At 46.0% G+C, this 20,192-nt stretch overlaps 1 protein-coding gene across 2 annotated transcripts in view; it reads left to right on the top strand.

Annotated features, from left to right (window-relative positions):
• Positions 1-13,503, top strand: part of SP2 (Sp2 transcription factor) — a 29,257-nt gene extending 15,754 nt beyond the window's left edge. For both annotated transcript variants that reach the window (XM_049779224.1, XM_049779214.1), the window contains exons 4-7: positions 8,098-8,413; positions 10,131-10,305; positions 10,530-10,723; positions 12,426-13,503. In XM_049779224.1, coding sequence (XP_049635181.1) covers positions 8,098-8,413; positions 10,131-10,305; positions 10,530-10,723; positions 12,426-12,526 — 786 coding nt within the window. In that variant the 3' untranslated portion in view covers positions 12,527-13,503. The remainder of the gene's footprint in view (positions 1-8,097; positions 8,414-10,130; positions 10,306-10,529; positions 10,724-12,425) is intronic.
• Positions 13,504-20,192: the final 6,689 nt, after the last annotated feature.

Here is a 20,192-nt window from a genome sequence, read left to right as displayed (position 1 = left end):
GTTTGACCCAGTGAGGCCAGTTTTATTCTTTGTATATACTTACTAAATGCCAGACATGGTCCTATTGCAGATACTATAAAATGTCTTAAATAGGGGCCGGGAAGGTGGCGCTAGAGATAAGGTGTCTGCCTTGTAAGCGCTAGCCAAGGAACGGACCGCAGTTCGATCCCCCGGCGTCCCATATGGTCCCCCCAAGCCAGGGGCAATTTCTGAGCACTTAGCCAGGAGTAATCCCTGAGCGTCAAACGGGTGTGGCCCAAAAACCAAAAACCAAAAAACAAAAAACAAAAAAAAAAATGTCTTAAATACAGGCTGGAGTTATAACTCAGTAGAGCACCTGTTTCAAATGTATGAGGCCCTGAGTTTGATACCTGGCACTCCTTCAAATAAAGTACTCAAATCCTCATAAGACATACATGACTAGAGCTAAAATTGAACTCATACTCATACTCTTCCATCAAGGCAATGCTTTGATTCCTCATTGCCTTTTTTTTGTCCAGAGTGGGGAAGTACCCGGGGATATTTAGAAGCCTGTATGCTCCAATTTGTTGAAACCTCTCCCTTGACTCATTGTTTTATGTCTTTTTTTTTTTTTTAAGGTTTTGTTTAAAAGTTTAACTCAAAACCAATCTGCCTCTAGAAATGTAGCCAAAGATCTTACTCTAAGTGGGGGATACTTAGCTCATAAATATTTAAGGCATTTAAAATTTCATCTATTTATCATTTTAATAAATGGAAACACATGTCCAAAATAGATTGCCTTGGGGCCGAGAGATAGCATGGAGGAAGGGCATTTGCCTTGCATGCAGAAGGATGGTGGTTCGAATCCCGGCATCTCATATGGTCCCCTGAGCTTGCCAGGAGCGATTTCTGAGCGTAGAGCCAGGAGTAACCCCTAAGCACTGCCGGGTGTGACCCAAAACAAAAAAACAAAAAAATTAGATTGCCTTATGTCTTAACACTAAAAATTGTGCAAGGATTTGTGTATGTTTGTATGTGCTGAGACTTGATTCTTTTTTATTTGTGGTTTTTGGTTTCTGGGCCACACCTGGTGACGTTCAAGGGGTTACTCCTGGCTATGCACTTAGAAAAGGCTCCTGGCTCAGGGGACCATATGGGACGCTGGGGGTTGAACCCAGATTTATCCTGGGTTAGTCTTGTGCAAGGCAAACGCCCTACCGCTGTGCTATCGCTTCAGCCCCTGAGACTTGATTCTTAGGCCTCATACCTTTGAGTCTTGTTTTTTTCTGTTTTGTTTGTTTGGGTCACACCCAGTGATGCTCAGGGGTTTACTCCTGGCTATGTGCTCAGAAATTGCTCCTGGCTTGGGCCGCAGAGATAGCATGGAGGTAAGGCATTTGCCTTTCATGCAGAAGGTTGGTGGTTCGAGTCCCAGCATTCCATATGATCCCCCGAGCAGGCCAGGAGCAATTTCTGAGCATAGAGTCAGGAGTAATCCCTGAGTGCTGCCAGGTGTGACCAAAAAAAAAAAAAATTTGCTTTTGGCTTGCGGGACCATATAGGACACCAGGAGATCAAACCGCAGTCTGTCCTATGTCAGTTGCGTGCAAGGCAAATGACCAACTGCTGTGCAACCACTCCAGCCCCTACCTTGTACTTCACCAATGGGCCATAGGCTTAGCCAAGGATTTTTGTTTGTGGGCTGTATCCAATAGCTTTAAAGACCTCTATTCTCTGGCAGCACATTTTGGTGCCACTGATCGAATCTAGGCCTCCCACATACAAAGCATGAGTTCAACTCATTGTTCCATCTCTCTGGGCCCAAGATATTTTAAATACAAAACAGCAGTTCCTACCATTGAGGAATCAATAACCTGAGAACCCCAGTGAGAGACAGACAGAAGCTGCCCTTTTCCTGAGTCCAAGTTATGAACTTGGAAGTCACTCCAAGGGGAAATCTGAGAATGCCTCCTTTCCTCTCTTCTGACGGAGTATGTATTGCCAAGTGGCTTTCTGGAGTGTTTAATACTGAGCTATCTGCAAAGTTTTGTTCCTAGACATACCTGAAAGGTGGAAGTGTACTACTCCACTTGGTGCACACATCCTAGGTTGTATTTCTCCTTGAGGCAGGGTGCAGGTCCTGATCTTCCTAAGAAAAGGTTTAACTATATTTTGCATTTGTAGTGTTAGGGAACAAGTCTGGTGCCTTATGCATCTACCACTTAGCTACATCCATGGTCCATATGTTTGTTTGTTTTTTTCCCTTTGGTTTTAGGGCCATTCCTGGTGGTTTTCAAGGGCTACTAACCAGGGATCTAATCCAGACCTTCAACTTGCACATTAACCCTTTGAACTCTCTCCTGAGGCCCCACACTTTCTCTTTCTGTTTTTTAACTTACTTTTGTTGGGAAAGTTGGGCCAAATCTGGAGGTGCTCATTTCTGATGGTGCTCAAAAGTGACCCCGGGCTGTGCTGGTGGGCCATGCTAGGCAAGTGTCCTATCTACTGTACTATGTGTCTGGCCTAGGATTTGTTTGTTTCTGGGCCACAACTGGTGGTGGTCAGTGCTTACTCCTGGCTCTGAGATCAAAGATTACTTCTGGTCAGGACCAGGGGACAATATGTGCTGCTGGGATTTGAACCTGGGTTGGCTACATGTGAGGCAAGTGACCTATCCCTCCTATTATTCCAGCCCAATTTTTTTTTCCTAAAACAAAGAAATCATTGTAAAAGAATCAAATTATTCTCACCCTGAATCATTTGAGCCTATCTTGCCATCAGTGTACCCTATTGCTTCTGTGCATTATATAATAAAAAGGGTAAACTTTTTATATAATCACGTATAATGATACAACCTTCTCTGCTGGCAAATTAGCATTGAAACCCACTAATGTATAGTCTGGAGATCACATTCAGGTCTTAGCACTTAATCCAATGACTTCCTTATGGCCACAGGAACTCAGCTAGGATGGCATTATTTTATTTTATTTTTTTGTGAATAAGGTTGTTTTACTTAAGAGAAATAAGTCGGGGAGAGAAGGTTGAGAAGAAGATGAATTTAAGAGACTTCAGCTGAGAATGGCATTTAGTTGTCACATCTCCTTTGCCTTTTGTTTTGTTTTGGGATCTACTCAGTGCTGCTCAGGGTTTACTTTTGGCTCTTCACTCAGAAATTACTCCTGGTTGTGTTAGAGGGACCTTATAGGATGTTGGGGATTGAACCTGGATTGGCTTCATACAAGGCAAGCGCCTTACCAGCTGTCCTGTTACTCTGGCCCCTCCTTTGTCTCTTTAATCTTTTCTAGTCTTTCTTGACTTTCATGACCTTGACACTTTTTTTTTTTTTTTTTTTTGTGGTTTTTGGGTCACACCCGGCTGTGCTCAGGGGTTATTCCTGGCTCCAGGCTCAGAAATTGCTCCTGGCAGGCACGGGGGACCATATGGGACGCTGGGATTTGAACCGATGACCTCCTGCATGAAAGGCAAACGTCTTACCTCCATGCTATCTCTCCAGCCCGACCTTGACACTTTTGAGGAGGAGACCACACTGGGCAGAGTTAAGGGCTACTGCTCTGTGCCCAGGGATTGTTCCTGGTGATTCTCAGGGAACCCTATGGGGTTTGAGGATTGGACTAGGATCAGCTACATGCAAGACAAACTCTTAAGAAATTGATACCAGTAGTGTAATTGTTATTAACCCACATCCAACTGTCATCATGTTAATCCCTGTACTGTGTGCCTGACCTTGACACTTTCAGTGTATAGGCCTGTCATTTTGTAGAATGCTCCTCATTTAGTACACTTGATCTTAGCTATAAGGCCGAGAAGTGATGAATGTTCCTCATTTAGGTCTCTGCAATGCTTGCTTATGACTTAGTGCAAGCTGTGTATTTTCTTCATTAAAAAGGAAAATCATGGGCCGGAGCAGTGCAGTGGCACAAGCGGTAAGGTGTCTGCCTTGCACACGCTAGTCTAGGACAGACCTCAATTCAATCCCCTTGGTCCAATCCCTCAGTGTCCATGTGGTCCCCCAGTCCAGGAGAGCAGTTTCTGAGCACGTAGCCAGGAGTAACCGCGCCACTGGGTGTGGCCCAAAAATCCAAAAAGAAGAAAATCAGGAGCTGGGAGACAACAAAATGGGTAGTGTATTTGCTTTCGCAGCTGACTTGGGTTCAATCTCCCAGAGCCTGCCAGGAGTGATTTCTGAGTGCAAAACCAGGAGTAAAACCCCTGAGTGCTTCTGAGTATGGCCAAAAACCAAAAACCAAAAAAAAAAAAATCAAATGATACTGTAATTCTTGCTGCATCCTAAAGGAGCTGTAGTGTTTTCTTAGACTCATCAAAATGATGTTTGGCAGATTTTCAACAATGTAAAGTTCATTTTTCATCCCTAGAAGTTAATTTGTAATTAGAATGAGATAGTTTGGAATTATGTCATTAACTTATTCCTCATAAGACTTGGCCCATTTGCTTTAGTATATTTACTATGATAGAAGTTTTTTTTTGGTTTTTGGGCCACACCCGGTAACGCTCAGGGGTTACTCCTGGCTATGTGCTCAGAAGTTGCTCCTGGCTTGGGGGACCATATGGGACACCGGGGGATCGAACCGCGGTCCGTCCAAGGCTAGCGCAGGCAAGGCAGGCACCTTACCTTTAGCGCCACCGCCCGGCCCCTTTCTTTTTTTTGGATAGAAGTTTTCTTAACTTTTTTTTTTTTTTTTTTTTTTTTTTTTTTGTGGTTTTTGGGTCACACCCGCCAGTGCTCAGGGGTTATTCCTGGCTCCAGGCTCAGAAATTGCTCCTGGCAGGCACAGGGGACCATATGGGACGCCGAGATTCGAACCGATGACCTCCTGCATGAAAGGCAAACGCCTTACCTCCATGCCATCTCTCCGGCCCCGTTTTCTTAACTTTTTATATTCCAGAATAAGTTTTATTATAGACAGGTAGCAAAGGTAGTATCTGTACTCTGATTACCTGATTTCATTTGTTGTTAAACAGCTTACATTACCAGAATACACTTGTCAAATGAAGAAATTGACTCTAATATAGATAGCACTTTTTATTTTGGTCACATCTGGCAGTGCTCAGGGGCTACTCCTGGCTCTATGCTCAGAAATCACTCCTGACAGGCTCAGGGGAGCATATGGGATGCCGGGATTGGAACCACCGTCCTTTCTCATGCAAGGCAAACGCCCTACCTCCATGCTATCTCTCCAGGCCCTAGATAGCACTTTTTTTTGTTTGTTTGTTTTTGTTTTGGGGCTACACCCAGCTTTGCTCAGGGGTTACTCCTGGCTGTCTGCTCAGAAATAGCTCCTAGCAGGCACAGGGGACCATCTGGGACACCGGGATTCGAACTAACCACCTTTGGTCCTGGATCAGTTGCTTGCCAGGCAAACGCCGCTGTGTTATCTCTCCAGGCCCCTAGATAGCACTTTTAACCAAACTATTCCAGGCATGATGTGGATATCACCAGTGTTTTTTCATTAATGTCTTTTTTCTATTCCCCAATCTGTCAAGATACCACATTGCACTCAGTGGCCATGTTTTCTAGATCTCTCTGATTAAATAGCTTCTTGATGTGTGATTTCCATCATCTTGAGAGTTTTGATCAGCTAGCTCAGCTAAGCTTCAAGGTGTCCCTCGTTCTGGAGCTATCAGCTAACCCTGAACAATGAGTTGAAGTGTTTAGATCTACTTATTGATAGAAATTTTTCAGTAAATATAGTTGGCCTTCCATATCAGTAGTCAACATTCAGGGATTAACCAGCCTTAGGTGTTGATTGTATCTTGGAATGTGGAACCCATGTATACCAAGGGTCAGATAGAAACTTTTGTTTTTTGTACTTTTGGGCTACATCTGGTGGTGTAAAGGATTTTACTCTTGGTGATTCTCAGGAGTCCATATGGGATCCTGGGTCAGCCATTTGCAAGGCAAATGTCCTACCTTCTGTACTACCTTTCCAGACCCCTAAAATATGTACATTTTTGTTTTTGTTTTTGGGCCACACTTGGCAGTTCTCAGGGGTTACTCCTGGCTGTCTGCTCAGAAATAGCTCCTGGCAGGCATGGGGGACCATATGGGACACTGGGATTCGAACCAACCACCTTTGGTCCTGAATCGGCTGCTTGCAAGGCAAACGCCGCTGTGCTATCTCTCCGGGCCCATTTTTTTAAGGTTCATCCATGATGTACCATGTAGCATGTATTCCTAGTTTTACTCCGGCCCCAACTCTGGCAAACAACCAGTTAGTTGTTTTTCAGAAGTTAGTAGTTTTTTTTTAATTTTCTCATTCTCTTTTCCATTTGTTTATTTTTATTATTATGGATCCATAGAGTCCTATTCAAGGCTCTATAATATATTTGTGTTTTCATTTGATGTCATATTTTCCAGTATTTGGCCAATGGGGCAATAGGGGGCCCTTCAAACTGATTTATTTATTTATTTTTGGTTTTTGGGTCACACCCGAGAGCACTCAGGGGTTACTCCTGGCTCTACACTCAGAAATGGCTCCTGGCAGGCTCGGGGGACCATATGGGATGCCGGGATTCGAACCACCATTCTTCTGCATGCAAGGCAAATGCCCTACCTCCATGATATCTCTTTGGCCCCTTCAAACTGATTCTGATATTCTTTTCACATATCACTGTCAGTCTTTGGATATTCTTTACTTTCTAGAACAATATATTCCAAGTTCCTTTTGTACTTTCCCTGACTCCAGTTTTGGAGTCTTCCAAGGGATTCTGGTTCATAGGATTTAGAAGCTAAGACCTGGGTACGAGTTTGTTGCTATTAAGAGTGTTGGGCCGGAGAGATAGCATGGAGGTAAGGCGTTTGCCTTTCATGCAGGAGGTCATCGGTTCGAATCCCGGCGCCCCATATGGTCCCCTGTGCCTGCCAGGAGCAATTTCTGAGCCTGGAGCCAGGAATAACCCCTGAGCACTGCCAGGTGTGACCCAAAAACCAAAAAAAAAAAAAAAAAAAGAGTGTTGCTGTATCTAGTTCTTCTCTATGAAAACAAAACCAAGAAACAATATATACCCATATATATTCATATATTCATATGTGTGCATATAATATGTATATATAATATATATGAATATATATATTCATATGTGTGCATATAATATGTATAGATATATAAAACTGAGTGTTTCATGTTCTAGATAGAAATGAATATGTATACATGTATACTTGTTATACTCATTCATACTTGAGCTAGTAGAAACTTAGGAGTTTCTACCAATATCTTCTCAGTTTTTCTTTTTTTTTTGGAGGGTCACACCTGCCAGCACTCAGGGGTTATTCCTGGCTCTATGCTCAAAAATAGCTCCTGGCAGGCTCAGGGGACCATATAGGAAGCCGGGATTGGAACCACCGTCCTTTCGGATGCAAGGCAAACGCCCTACCTCCATGTTGTTTCTTTGGCTCCTCCACCAATATCTTTTAATTCCCATCCCGCACAACAGGGTTCATTCTAATTTTCTCCCTTTCCAGATTCCATAACTCCCATTGCAGACAGAATCCTCTTGTTATCCTTTTCTTTTTGGATCAGTGTCCCTATACGGAACCGGTCTCCCAGAGCCATTTCATCTTTCCCTTCTGGACACCTCAGCCTGTTGACCCGTGTCAGATTACTACCCCTACTCCCCAAAGAAGCTTTTATTTTATGAAGCCTCAAATGCATACTTGTAGAATACTTACTCCAGAATCCCAGATTTCCCTCTAGCAAACCTAGACCACTTCATTATGCCTACTCCTAATGGGAATATGAGTGCCTATTTTCTGTGAGTTGGGGAAGAGCTATTTCTCATTAGCAGTGCCTCAGAGCTGTTTTCATTTGTTTGATGGTTATTCACAGAGCATCTTTTGTGAGGTCATTGGTTAGTTGCCTTCTAATTCTGTCCTAAGATTCATCCATTGTATTTTTTCATGCAAAGGTAAATGAAACATTTGCTTTCAAATCACCATTCATTATTAGACTGGCATCATACTAGTGTAAAGAGAATGTCTGAGCCATTTGGAAAGACCTTATAGATGCTCCCACTTTTTATGTGGGTAGGAGAAAGCTCTGCATTTAAATGTGCTAGGATCCCCATCTTGCCTCGGGCACTGACTCTGACCCCTCCTAGGTCTATATCCGCACTCCTTCTGGTGAGGTACAGACGGTCCTTGTACAGGATAGCCCCCCAGCAACAGCTGCAGCCACCTCTACTACCACGTGTAGCAGCAGCCCAGCAGCCCGTGCTCCCCACCTGAGTGGGACCAGCAAAAAGCACTCGGCTGCCATTCTCCGGAAAGAGCGTCCCTTGCCAAAGATTGCTCCCGCTGGAAGCATCATCAGCCTGAATGCAGCCCAGCTGGCAGCGGCAGCCCAGGCCATGCAGACCATCAACATCAATGGCGTCCAGGTCCAGGGTGTGCCTGTGACCATCACCAACACAGGAGGTAAGGGAGAGTTCTTGGGTGGGTCATGGGGCTGTGTGTGTGTATGTGTGTGTGAGTGTGTGTGTGTGTGTGTGTGTAAGTAGTTACTGCTGAAGGGTTGGTCCCTTCCAGAGGGTGTACGTGTGTGTGTGTGTGTGTGTGTGTGTGTGTGTGTGTGTATGTTGTTGTGTCCTTGAGGCACTCAGGTTATTCCTGGCTCTGCTGTGTGTGTGTGTGTGTGTGTTGTGTCCTTGCGGCACTCAGGTTATTGCTGAAGGGTTGGTCCCTTCCAGAGTATGTGTGTGTGTGTGTTGTTGTTGTTGTTGTGTCCTCGAGGCACTCAAGTTACTCCTGGCTTTGCTGTGTGTGTGTGTGTATTGTGTCCTCGCAGCACTCAGGTTACTCCTGGCTCTGCTCAGAAATCGCTCCTGGGTGTGTGTGTGTGTGTGTGTGTGTGTGTGTGTGTGTGTGTGTGTGTGTGTGTGTTGTGACCTCATGTTTAAGGGAGACTTCTGGGAAAGGAACTTAAAGGCTTCTAGAAAAAGAAAGCCCCAAGTTAAAGTTGGATTTTGGCAATGTGAATAATGTGCAGTACTTTTCGTTTTGGCCTTAACATATTAATCCAGTGGGCAGGGTTCCATCCCCAGCACTCCATATGGTCCCCTCAAGAGCCAGGAGTAGGGGCCGGGAAGGTGCGCTAGAGGTAAGGTGTCTGCCTTGCAAGCACTAGCGTAGGATGGACCGCAGTTCGTTCCCCCAGCGTCCCATATGGTCCCCTCAAGCCAGGAGTGATTTCTGAGCGCATATCCAGGAGTAACCCCTGAGCCTCAAACAGGTGTGCCCCCCCCCCAAAAAAAAAAGAGCCAGGAGTAAACCCTAATGTTGGCTGTATCCCCAAAACCAATCCCCCTCTCTTCAAAAAAAAAAAAAATCAAGGGAAACTTGCTTTCAAACAATGATGATTTCTTGTATTGTTGAGCTAAATTAAAGGCTCTTTCCAAGGCCATGAGAACTTCAAATCTCTTCTTTATCCTTCATGAATTAAAAAAACACTTTGTGTATTTGATTTGTGGCCTAGAAGGAATTCCTGCTGAGGTTCATCAACATTAAGTCTGTGGTGCTTCCCATTTTGAATTGCTTTATACAGATTTGGTATTTCTCAAGTGCCTAAGCTAGAGAAGATTCCAGAAGAACTCCTTTTAGACAAAACCCTTCTAGATTGAAGTCAGCAGATGTGGTCTATGTAAGAGAGTGGTCAGAACCTAAACTCTGAAGTCAGCTACCCTGCTAGCTTCTGCCACTCGCCATGTGACCTTTACGTGTTAATATAATGTACATGTTAATAGCCTCAGTTTTCTTCATGATGGTGGTGATGACACTTATTTCATCAGGTTTTTGGTTGGGTTGGTTTGGTTTATGGACATACCCAGCATTACCCAAAGCTTATTCCTGATTCTGCCCAGGATTCACTCCTGGTAGTGCCTGGGGGACCATAGCAGGTACCATGGATCAGGACCAAGTTGGCTGCTTGTAAAGCAACTGCCATACTTCCTGTCCAGATCCCCTTATTTCAACAGGTTTTGAAGATTAAATGAGTCATACCTCTAATGCCTGTGGCATTACATTTGGCCAAAATAGCTCTCAAAAACTCTAGCTGCCTTGGTAATCATCCTCCTCTGCAGAAGGAAACAGAGTTGGGCTCTTGCCTGTTCACCTTCAATGTGTCTCCTCCCCACAGGGCAGCAGCAGCTAACAGTGCAGAGTGTTTCTGGAAACAATCTGACCATCAGTGGGCTGAGCCCCACTCAGATCCAGTTGCAAATGGAGCAGGCCCTGGCTGGAGAAGCCCAGCCTGGGGAGAAGCGGCGCCGCATGGCCTGCACTTGTCCAAACTGCAAGGACGGGGACAAGAGGTAATAAAGGGACTATCATCCTGCATGTGCCTGTGCTTGGGACAAACACCTGCTTGAAAGGGGATGAAACTGGATCCATGCCACCTATTCTGTGCATGCCCTATTCTGGATGCCCGCCTATTCTGTGCTCTCTTACTTCACTCACATCCTTTCTCCTCTCCTGCCCCATCTTCTACCTCTCCCTTTTTTTTTTTTTTTTTTGCCACTCCCCCATCTTATGCCAGGTCTGGAGAGCAGGGCAAGAAAAAGCATGTGTGCCATATCCCTGACTGTGGTAAGACTTTCCGGAAGACATCCCTACTGCGGGCCCACGTGCGCCTGCACACCGGCGAGCGGCCCTTTGTCTGCAACTGGTTCTTTTGTGGAAAGAGATTCACTCGGAGTGATGAGCTTCAGCGGCACGCTCGTACCCACACAGGTCTGCTCTGTCTTCAGTGCCTCCTCGTACCTACACAGGGTTGTTTCCCATCCCTACTGTCTTCACATTCTGGGGTTCTTACAGACTGAGCCAGTGATGTAGATCATCTTCCAAGGGCTCCAGATTCATTCAGGAATTTCTCTGTATTATTTATTGTGTGTGTGTGTGTGTGTGTGTGAATTTCTCTGTATTATTTATTGGGGTGTGTGTGTGTGTGTGTGTGGCTTTGAGTCATTGTGTGTGTGTGTGTGTGTGTGTGTGTGTATGGCTCTGAGCCATAGTGTATGTGTGATACTCATTCAGTACTAGAGGTTGAACTAGGCTGCATGAAGGCAAGTACTTTACCCTATACTGTCTCTTGGGCCGCTAAAGAAATTTTGTGGGGAGTTTTGAGCAATACCCAGTGGTGTTCAGGGTTACCCCTGGCTCTGAGCTTAGAAATCACCACTCCTGGGAGGCTGGGCAGGGGGTGGGGGTGGGGTGGGGTGGGGGGGAACCATATGGGATGCTGAGAATCGAACACAGGTTGCCTGCGTGCAAAAAAAATCCCTACCTGTGTGCTATCACTCTAGCCTTTAAAGCCATTATTTTTATTGAAATGTCTCTCAAAGTCATCTGTGTTTCACAGCCTTTGTGACACTGCTGGCTGCATAGTCTTGTTTGTTTGTTTGTTTTATCACTGACTAGTATGATAGGCACTGACCCATGTGCTTCACAAATTGACATGTGTGAACCTTCCCAGCAACTCCAGGACCATACTTCTGTCCCTTTTTTTTCTGAGGCACTAGAGAGGATCAGGTCAAACTACCATTTAAATCTCCAGCTCCCACTCCACATTCCAGAAAAGCTTTCAGACTATTAGTTACCAAATGCTTTCCTTTGATTGGTTCACTATTTTCAGTCATTTGTGTGTAATCATTTCATTGGTTTTTTTCACTTATCTATGTCCAGTCACTATATTATTTGCAGGGGTTCCCAAACCCCAGTGGTAATCCGGGCAACTCCCAACTATGCTCTGGGATTATGCCTGACTGTGCTTAGGGCGCCATATGGAGCAGGAATGGAATCCAGGTTGGCTGTGTGGAAAGCCAGCACTTTACCCCTGTAGTATCTCTCCAGTCCCAATGTCTGGTCACTATTATTTGATCATAGTTGTAATGTGCTAGAAAATAGTAAATACAAAGCACTGAGGAAAATTTTCACCCTTTTTCTCAGGAAATTGCCTTTGGAATTTCATGAGCCTTAGCATGTACTCTGCTTCTCTAGAAAATGCCCCCAAGGGGCAGACTCCTCTCCTGGGACCTGGGTTTGGACACATGACTCAAAATCAGCAGGTCATGCCCACCCACTCCAGGTGGTATTGTAGCAGGCCAGAGTGGCAGGTCAGAGAGCCATGGGGTTTCCCTCAGGAGGTGGCACAGAGGCATAGTCAGCAAGAGGGACAAAAGTCAGCAGAAAGCAGGCAACAGATCCTGAGGAGAATCCTGGATACTGGTGCACATTTACTGTCCTAGCATGAGGGTGATGTCAGTGGGTTGAAAAGGAGCACTAATGGTGCAGATCCACAGATCATGGAGGACAAATGTCTAAGCAGGAGTCAGGTGAAATCTGCCTCACATCTCGCATGTTCCTCTCTTGGGGCAGGACAAGGGCAAGATCTATGCGAGGACTCTGAGTGACAGCATCTCTTTTGCTCTTCCAGGGGACAAACGCTTCGAGTGTGGCCAGTGTCAGAAACGCTTCATGCGCAGTGATCACCTCACCAAGCATTACAAGACCCACATGGTCACGAAGAACTTGTAAGGCTAGCTGAGGCAGGAGGCCCCAGTGATGCAGTTCTGCTCCCCATCTGTGTCTTGCTTGGGCCTCTGGGCAAAGGAGGTCCTTGCTTCCCTGGGCCTGCCTCAGCTCCTTCTGTTCTGCAACTTTCCCCCAGGAAGGGGCTCTGCTGCCCCTCCTCGCCTTCTGAAGCCCCTTGGCTTTGCCCTGACCCTTCCCTTTCATCACATGCTCCCGGCCTGCCCAGACCGTGGACACTGGCCATGCCCAATGAGACGTTCTAAACCAGGACGAGTGGGAACCCTTATTTCCAAAGGAAAAACATAAATTTCACTCCGTCGAGGAGCAAAGTGAGCCCCCCCCCCAACACTGCCGGAGTCGCATTGTGCCATGCCCTTCTCTCCTGCACTTCCCTGCCCACCAGTCACCTCAGATGCCCCAGGGCCTGCACCCATGGCTCCCTGGGCATCCACTTTGGAGAGGCTCGAGAGGCCGCCTCCACTCCACATGCCCTACCCTGCCTCAACTCTCCTCCAGCACATTCCAACTTTCTATTTAAAAAAGTCAAGCTGCCCCCCAGACTCCCTGACTCCCCTCTTTTTCTATGGAGAACGTTGCCTTATACTATTCTTCAGATGATGAACACTGTGTATGTGTGTGCTTTAAAGTTTTATTTAATTGCTCCCTTCCTGTCCTTGTTACTCACCTCCCCCATGCCTGCTTTCAGTTTAAGGTTTTTGGGGGGCAATGATGAACATACAGATTTTTTTTCTAGCAATTCTCTTTTCTAAGTGACTCAGCATTTCAACTCACATCTGGATTCAGATAAAAACCCCTTCACATCCTAAACCTCATCCTCGCCATTTCACTTGCCCCAGCCAGCCCCAGCTCTATTGTGTACAGTGTATATTGTATAATAGACAGTTGTGTCTACTACATGTTTAAAAAACATATTGCTTGTTATTTTTGAGGCTTTTAAATTAAACAAAATTTCAACTTTATTTTTAGTTGTAACTGCTTGAGGTATGTTTTATTAAGTGACAGATTTGTTATCCTTTATTAACAATGTATTCATTGGTCAGCATAGGGCTGACAATAATCTTTTTCTTGCTAATAAATTTAGTTGCCTGAGGCAAAATCTGCAACTCTGGCATTGCAGCTTCCTTTTCTACCTCAGAGAGCTCCAAGAGGAGCCTCCTGAGAGACCTTCACTGGGACCAAAGAACCCTTACCCTTACAATGAATCCACATCACAGCCTGCAAACATGGGCCAGGACCACCATGGTGGTCCTTCAGAGGGCAGATTCTAAGGCACAAGTTCTTGCTTTGTTCTATGAGCCAGATCTTCGAGGACCATAGCAAGCCTAGTCAGGTCACAGCACAGCTTTCCTCACCAAAAAGGTCTCACTCCACTCGGCTCTCCTGCTCCGGAGGAAAGCTTTGGCCACAGAGCCCATGAGTGAATCAAGAGAAAGACAGGGATATAAGAGTCACTTCCAGGTGTCAAAGAGTGCAGAAAAGTGATCGCTAAGGGCCAAGTTCCTTCATCCACCGGAGTGCCAGAAGTGCAGCTCTGTGCAGCAAGGGATTCCGGGCCAGATTGGGTTTTAGCAAGTGATGCAGATCTGTAAGTGGGGACATGAGAGCTTGTAGGAGGATGGGCTTGTGGTGTCATGCAGATTGAGGTTTGCACCTAATGGGGCTCAGAGGAAGGGAGAAAGTGAGCCTTGTCTTCAGAAAGGACTCTGTTTGGACCACTGTTCTGTTCAGATGGAGCAAACGGCCATTTTGCAACTATTCACTTCCTTATACTATCTCCTTTGTCACATATGGCCTTTCTTTGCAACAAGCTATAGCTTTTCCCTACATGTCACTGTCATGTCAGTTAAAAGGATCATTGGGTCTCTGGCTGAAGTCTCTGTTTGAGAGATTGCCCTGCCCATACTGAAACCCTTCAGAGGATACCAGATTAACTATGGAATCCTCCTTGGCATAGGACCCCCCCTTTTGCGGTTGACTCCAGAGATTGAATCCAGAGTCTTAAACTAAAAGGAAAATGGGGCCTGGGGAGGTGGTTCATTGACAGAGCATTTGCCTAGCATGTTTGAGGCCTGTGTTTGATTCCCAGAACTACAAACAACCCCATCTCCCCCAGATCAACAGAGGATACAAGCTTCCTTAAAACTAACTGCTCAATCCTCACACAAGTTTGATGACAATGCTAAAGTTTTAACCACACTGTGGTATACTGACATTTTGAGAAAGATGGAATATAGCAAGAGACAGGTTCAGATCTGTGGGGACACTCCCCCCCCACCAAGAAGATACTGTTCTGCTCTCAATGCAGAAACTGGCACTCTGACCTTATGAATTCTTTTTTCCCCTCTTTGAAAGTAAAAACCTGAGGCCAAAGTGGTGGTGCAAGCGGTAAGGCATATGCCTTACATGTGCTAACCTAGGACGGACCCTGGTTCGATTCCCTGGCATCCCATATGGTTCCCCAAGCCAGGAGTAACTCCTGAGCATCACTGGTGTGGCTCAAAAAAACAAAAAAAAGGGGCCCGGAGAGATAGCACAGCAGCGTTTGTCTTGCAAGCAGCTGATCCAGGACCAAAGGTGGTTGGTTCGAATCTTGATGTCCCTTATGGTCCCCCATGCCTACTAGGAGCTATTTCTGAGCAGACAGTCAGGAGCACCTGAGCACCGCAGGGTGACCTCTCCAAAACAAAAACAAACAAACAAACAAAAGTAAAAACATTTTATTTGGGGGTATTTGACCAAAGGGAAAGAGAAAATAAGAAAGAGTAACAAGTAACACACTCGAGAGCCCTGGTACATAACATACAGCCTGAAAGTACACATCTCAAGAGGGAGGAGAGTTGTTGTGGATGACATGTTCTGAGGCACCATGTACCCAGGCAACACGTCCATGACCTCATGAGTCTGTCCAGGGTTCAAACCAATCAAGACCTTTTGAGGATGCACACGTTGCACCCAGAACTGGATTGTAGTTAAGCTTTTTTTGTTTGTTTGTTTTGGGTCACACCAGGCAGTGCTCAGGGGTTACTCCTGGCTCTGTGTTTAGAAGTTGTTCCTGGCAGGCTGGGGGACTGTATGGGATGCTGGAATTTGAACCAGGGTCCGTCCTGCGTTAGTCTTGTGCTAGGCAAACGCCTTACTGTTGTACTATTTCTCTGGCCCCTATAATTAAGCTTCTTTAGATTTAGATTCTGAATACAAATGAAGCTGTCTTCTCTCTGCCTTCTCCGCTCTGGTCATTCTCAACAGTGTCACCACTGGAACCTTCCAGAGCATTGGCCTGGGTCCCTCCCCTTCCTAGTCCAGATCACTACCACTCAGGACCCTATATCTTCTCCAGCCATATGCATACCTCACATGCACCTGGATGAAACATCAGCCCTTGCAGACGCAAGTGTCTTGGGACCCAGCAGAAACGTGGTTTTCCACATAAGGAAACAAATGCCATGAAAAAAGTCGAGGCCCTCCTTCCTCAGGGCCAAGAAAAATGGGGAATAAGGCCACAAAACAGGAACCCCCTGCACCACACCAACAAGGTATCTCCCCCGACCCTTGGCTTTAGCCTACGGATGCTGTGTGAGAAGGCCAGGTGCACTGTTGTTCTGTATGTTTTTGGTGGGGGAAATTTAGGCCATGCCTAGAGGCGCAGATAGGAACCTTTGATGACAACCGTTGTGATGGACATGCCATGAAGCTGGTGTTGGTGAGGCATGGTGCAGCCAGATGCAAAAGGGCAGGCAGACATCTGGAGATGGGGTGCAGGCTCAGTCATCAGATTGCAGCTGTCTAGTGATACCTGGGTCAATTCATCAGGCTGCTGCTGCTGCCAAGTATAGACTTCAGTTAGGATGCAGCACTGCCTAGGACACCTACAGTCCTGGCTCTCCCCACAGCTTCTCTCTGACTTCCCCAGAAGCTGAATCTCTACCTGACTCCTAAAGTTCAGTATGGAGAGTGGCTCGGCCTAAGGATATCTGAGTTAGGAGCTGAAAGGAACTAAGGATGTTCCAGTATAAAAGTGCTTAGTTAAATAGCATTAAGATTTTAAACTCAGAGCTGGAGAGATAGCATGGAGGTAGGGCATTTGCCTTGCTTTCAGAAGGGCGGTGGTTCGAATCCCAGCATCCCATTATGGTCCACCAGCCTACCACAAGCGATTTTTGAGTGTAGAGCCAGGAATAACCCCTGAGCGCTGCCTGGTGTGACCCAATTTTTTTTTAAACTTGGGGCCAGAGAGATAGCATGGAGGAAGGGCATTTGGCTTGCATGCAGAAGGATCGGGGTTAGTATCCTGGCATCCCATGTGGTCCCCCGAGCCTGCAAGAAGCGATTTCTGAGCGTAGAGCCAGGAGTTACCCCTGAGCGCTGCTGGGTGTGACCCAAAAACCAAAAAAAAATTTGATTTTAAACTAGGGGCAAGAGAGATAGCATGAAGGTAGGGCATTTGCCTTGAATGTAGAAGGTGGTTCGAATTCTGGCATCCCATATGGTCCCTCGAGCCTGCCAGGAGTGATTTCTGAGCATAGAGCCAGGAGTCACCCAAGCACTGCCGGGTTTGACCCAAAAACCAAAAAAAAAAAAAAAAAAAAAAAAGTTTTAAAATATAGGTGTATTTTGCAGAAAAGTTCTGTTTATGGAAAAGGCTAATATTTTAATTATACACTGTAAACTTTGTTGTTTTGGGGAAAATATTAGGGTTCCCGCCTTTGACTGGCGAAGGTCAGGAAAAGAAAAGCTTTTATGTAACCTTGTCTCTTTATTTTTTTTTTCTCTTTTTAAAAAATCTGGAGATGTTACTATTCCCCCAAACTTCCTGCCTATCTTACCTGGATAGTGAGACCCTCCCACATCAAGGGGAGAGAGAAGTAGCCTGGAAAGAAAAGACACAGGTTGGGTGCAGAGAGGCTGTTTAGCTTAGAAGTCATGTGAGATATGCAAATGGTGGTTAAGGCCTTAAAATAAAGCTGGATGTCTCCTAAAACTTCATGACTGCTGTGGATAATTTCCTCCCAGTTACCCTGATACCTACAGACCCGCCAGGCCAGAGGCGCTGCAGGTGCCGGCTAGGCTGGCCAAGAAAGGCCCCATCTACCATCCATCCATCCATGCACAACCAGGACTTTATAATTAATAATTACAATGAAAGGAACTAAGTATGTTCCAATATAAAAGTGCTTGGTTAAATAGCATTAAGAATTTTAAGGGCCTGGAGAGATAGCACAGCGGCATTTGCCTTGCAAGCAGCCAATCCAGGACCAAAGGTGGTTGGTTCGAATCCCGGTGTCCCATATGGTCCCCCATGCCTGCCAGGAGCTATTTCTGAGCACAGAGCCAGGAAAAACCCCTGAGCACTGCTGGGTGTGACCCAAAAACCACAAAAACCGATAAAAGGCCTCACCATCTACTCCATGCATAACAATGACTTTATAATTAATATTTAATACAACACAGAGCTATGTATGACTGTCTCACCACTCCCTAATCCTGGAAGAATGGAGGTTCCGGAGGACATAGATCTGCACCACCACCAGCTCTCTGCAACATGCCAGTAGTTGGGCCCACATCAGCATCCCAGCCACCAGCAAGTCCTACCTTTGACTTCACTGTCCTCCCTCAGGTAGTTTTGGTCTATCCATGGAGTTTGAGGAGATGACCCAAACAAAGCTCAAAGACTGCTGAGGATCAGAGGGGAACCTCATGGCTCCCCAAGAAATGGGACTTGGGGCTGACATTGATTTGAGAATGTCAGGTTTCTGGGGCCAGAAAACTAGTATAGGGAGTCAAGGCATTTGATTTGTAACCCACTGACTTGATTTGATCTGGTTTGATCCTGGGTACCACATCTGGCTCCTGAGCACCACCAGGGGTCACTTCTGAGCACAGCCACCACCAGCATACACACTAAATGCCAGGTGTTTAAGGCAATATATGCAAATGCATGTCCAGGACAGAGGAAATAGATTTTTGCAGTGTCCACTGCCATAAGGAAAACTGCTCAAGACAGAGCTCTCCATCCTGCCTACACATCAGGTCTCTGCATGACTCTACCTGCCAGGTCCCTCTATTTCTCCATGTGCCCAGCCTTAAGTGGGGAAGCCTAATTATAACAGTTGTTTTAATTTTATTTTGTTATTGTTATTATTATTTTGGGATCCCTGTGGTAATTAAGGGACTTTTCAGTGCTGGGGATCATACTAGCCCTCCTCCATGCAAAGAATGCCTAGCCAACTGAAGTCTTTCACCATCCCTAAATGTAGTAGTTGAATGACTGACGATGACAAATTAGAGACAAGAAAGATGGGATTGGTATGAAGCCGCGTAGTCTAGATGAGATGCTGAACTGACAAAGAACATGAATGGAGGAAGAGAAAATCTGAATAAAATCTGTAATGCCGATGTTCACTCTTTGGTTTTGATCCTTCTGTTCTGGTTTCTTAATATGTGAACATTAGGTGAAGGGTATACCGGAAATCATGTGCTGACTTTGTGGTGGCTTTTCTCTAAATCTAAAAATTGCCTCTCAAAAGAAAATTGTCATAGAAGAATGAGGGAGAACTGGAGAGAGCATAGTGGGGAAGGCGCTCAATTGCATGCAGCTGACTGGGGTTTGATCCAGATATTTCATATTGTTCCCTGAGCACTCATGCCCTCCAGATAGGAACATGAATGAAATGGCCAGTCCCATTAGGAAGCCACCGTGAGCAGTGCTAGGTTCATGAGTGGGAGTAATCGCCACACCACTGCCTATGCATCTTCCATTCAGGCACTCCACAGTCAGGCACCTGCTGGCGCAATCTCCACACTCCAGGCTGAATTCCCCCCAAGGCTGATCTCTGTGCCTCCAGCTATCCCCTGCCTGGCCTGCCATCAGCTAGTTGAAAAGCCAGGGCTGAATTTCCCTCCAACATGACCACATTCCCAGACCCCTTTCCTCCTCAGAAATCGTCAAATAAAAAAAAAAGTGATGGGGTCGGAGAGACAGCACAGTGGTGTTTGCCTCGCAAGCAGCCAATCCAAGACCTAAGGTGGTTGGTTTGAATCCCGGCGTCCCATAAGGTTCCCCTGTGCCTGCCAGGAGCTATTTCTGAGCAGATAGCCAGGAGTAACCCCTGAGCACTGCCGTGTGTGGCTCAAAAACCAAAAAAGAAAAGTGATGATGAGGGGCCAATAGGTTGGGCGTTTGCCTTGTATCCCTTGGACTCCATTTGGTCCTCTGAGCACTGTCAGGATTGATCCCTGAGTGCAAAACCAGGATTAAACCCTGAACATCATCAGGTATGGCCAAAAATAAAAAGTGGAGGAAGGTTTGGAATTAAAGTACGGTGGCTAGAGCACTTACCTTGCATGTAGCCTACCTGAGTTCAATCCCTGGCACGCCATATGATCCCCAGAGCACTGCCAGGAGTGATCCCTAAATGTAGAGCCAGGAGTAAGCCCTGAGCACAGCCAGGTGTGGTGAAAAATAACAAACAAAAAGTGGGGGCATCGCCCAACTCTTAAGGTATATCCCTGATACCACATAGACCTATTCGCATCACCAGCCCCAGAGGCCCTGGCATTACTGGAACCTGGGTATCCCTGGACATAGGACCCGAGCAACACCAAATTCTCAGGCCCTTCTATTAAACGACCAGCCCAGCTGGCTGAGAAT

This window comes from Suncus etruscus, chromosome 1 (genome assembly GCF_024139225.1).
Source record: "Suncus etruscus isolate mSunEtr1 chromosome 1, mSunEtr1.pri.cur, whole genome shotgun sequence".
Taxonomy (NCBI): Eukaryota; Metazoa; Chordata; class Mammalia; order Eulipotyphla; family Soricidae; genus Suncus; species Suncus etruscus.
This window is presented reverse-complemented; position numbering and strand designations above follow the sequence as displayed.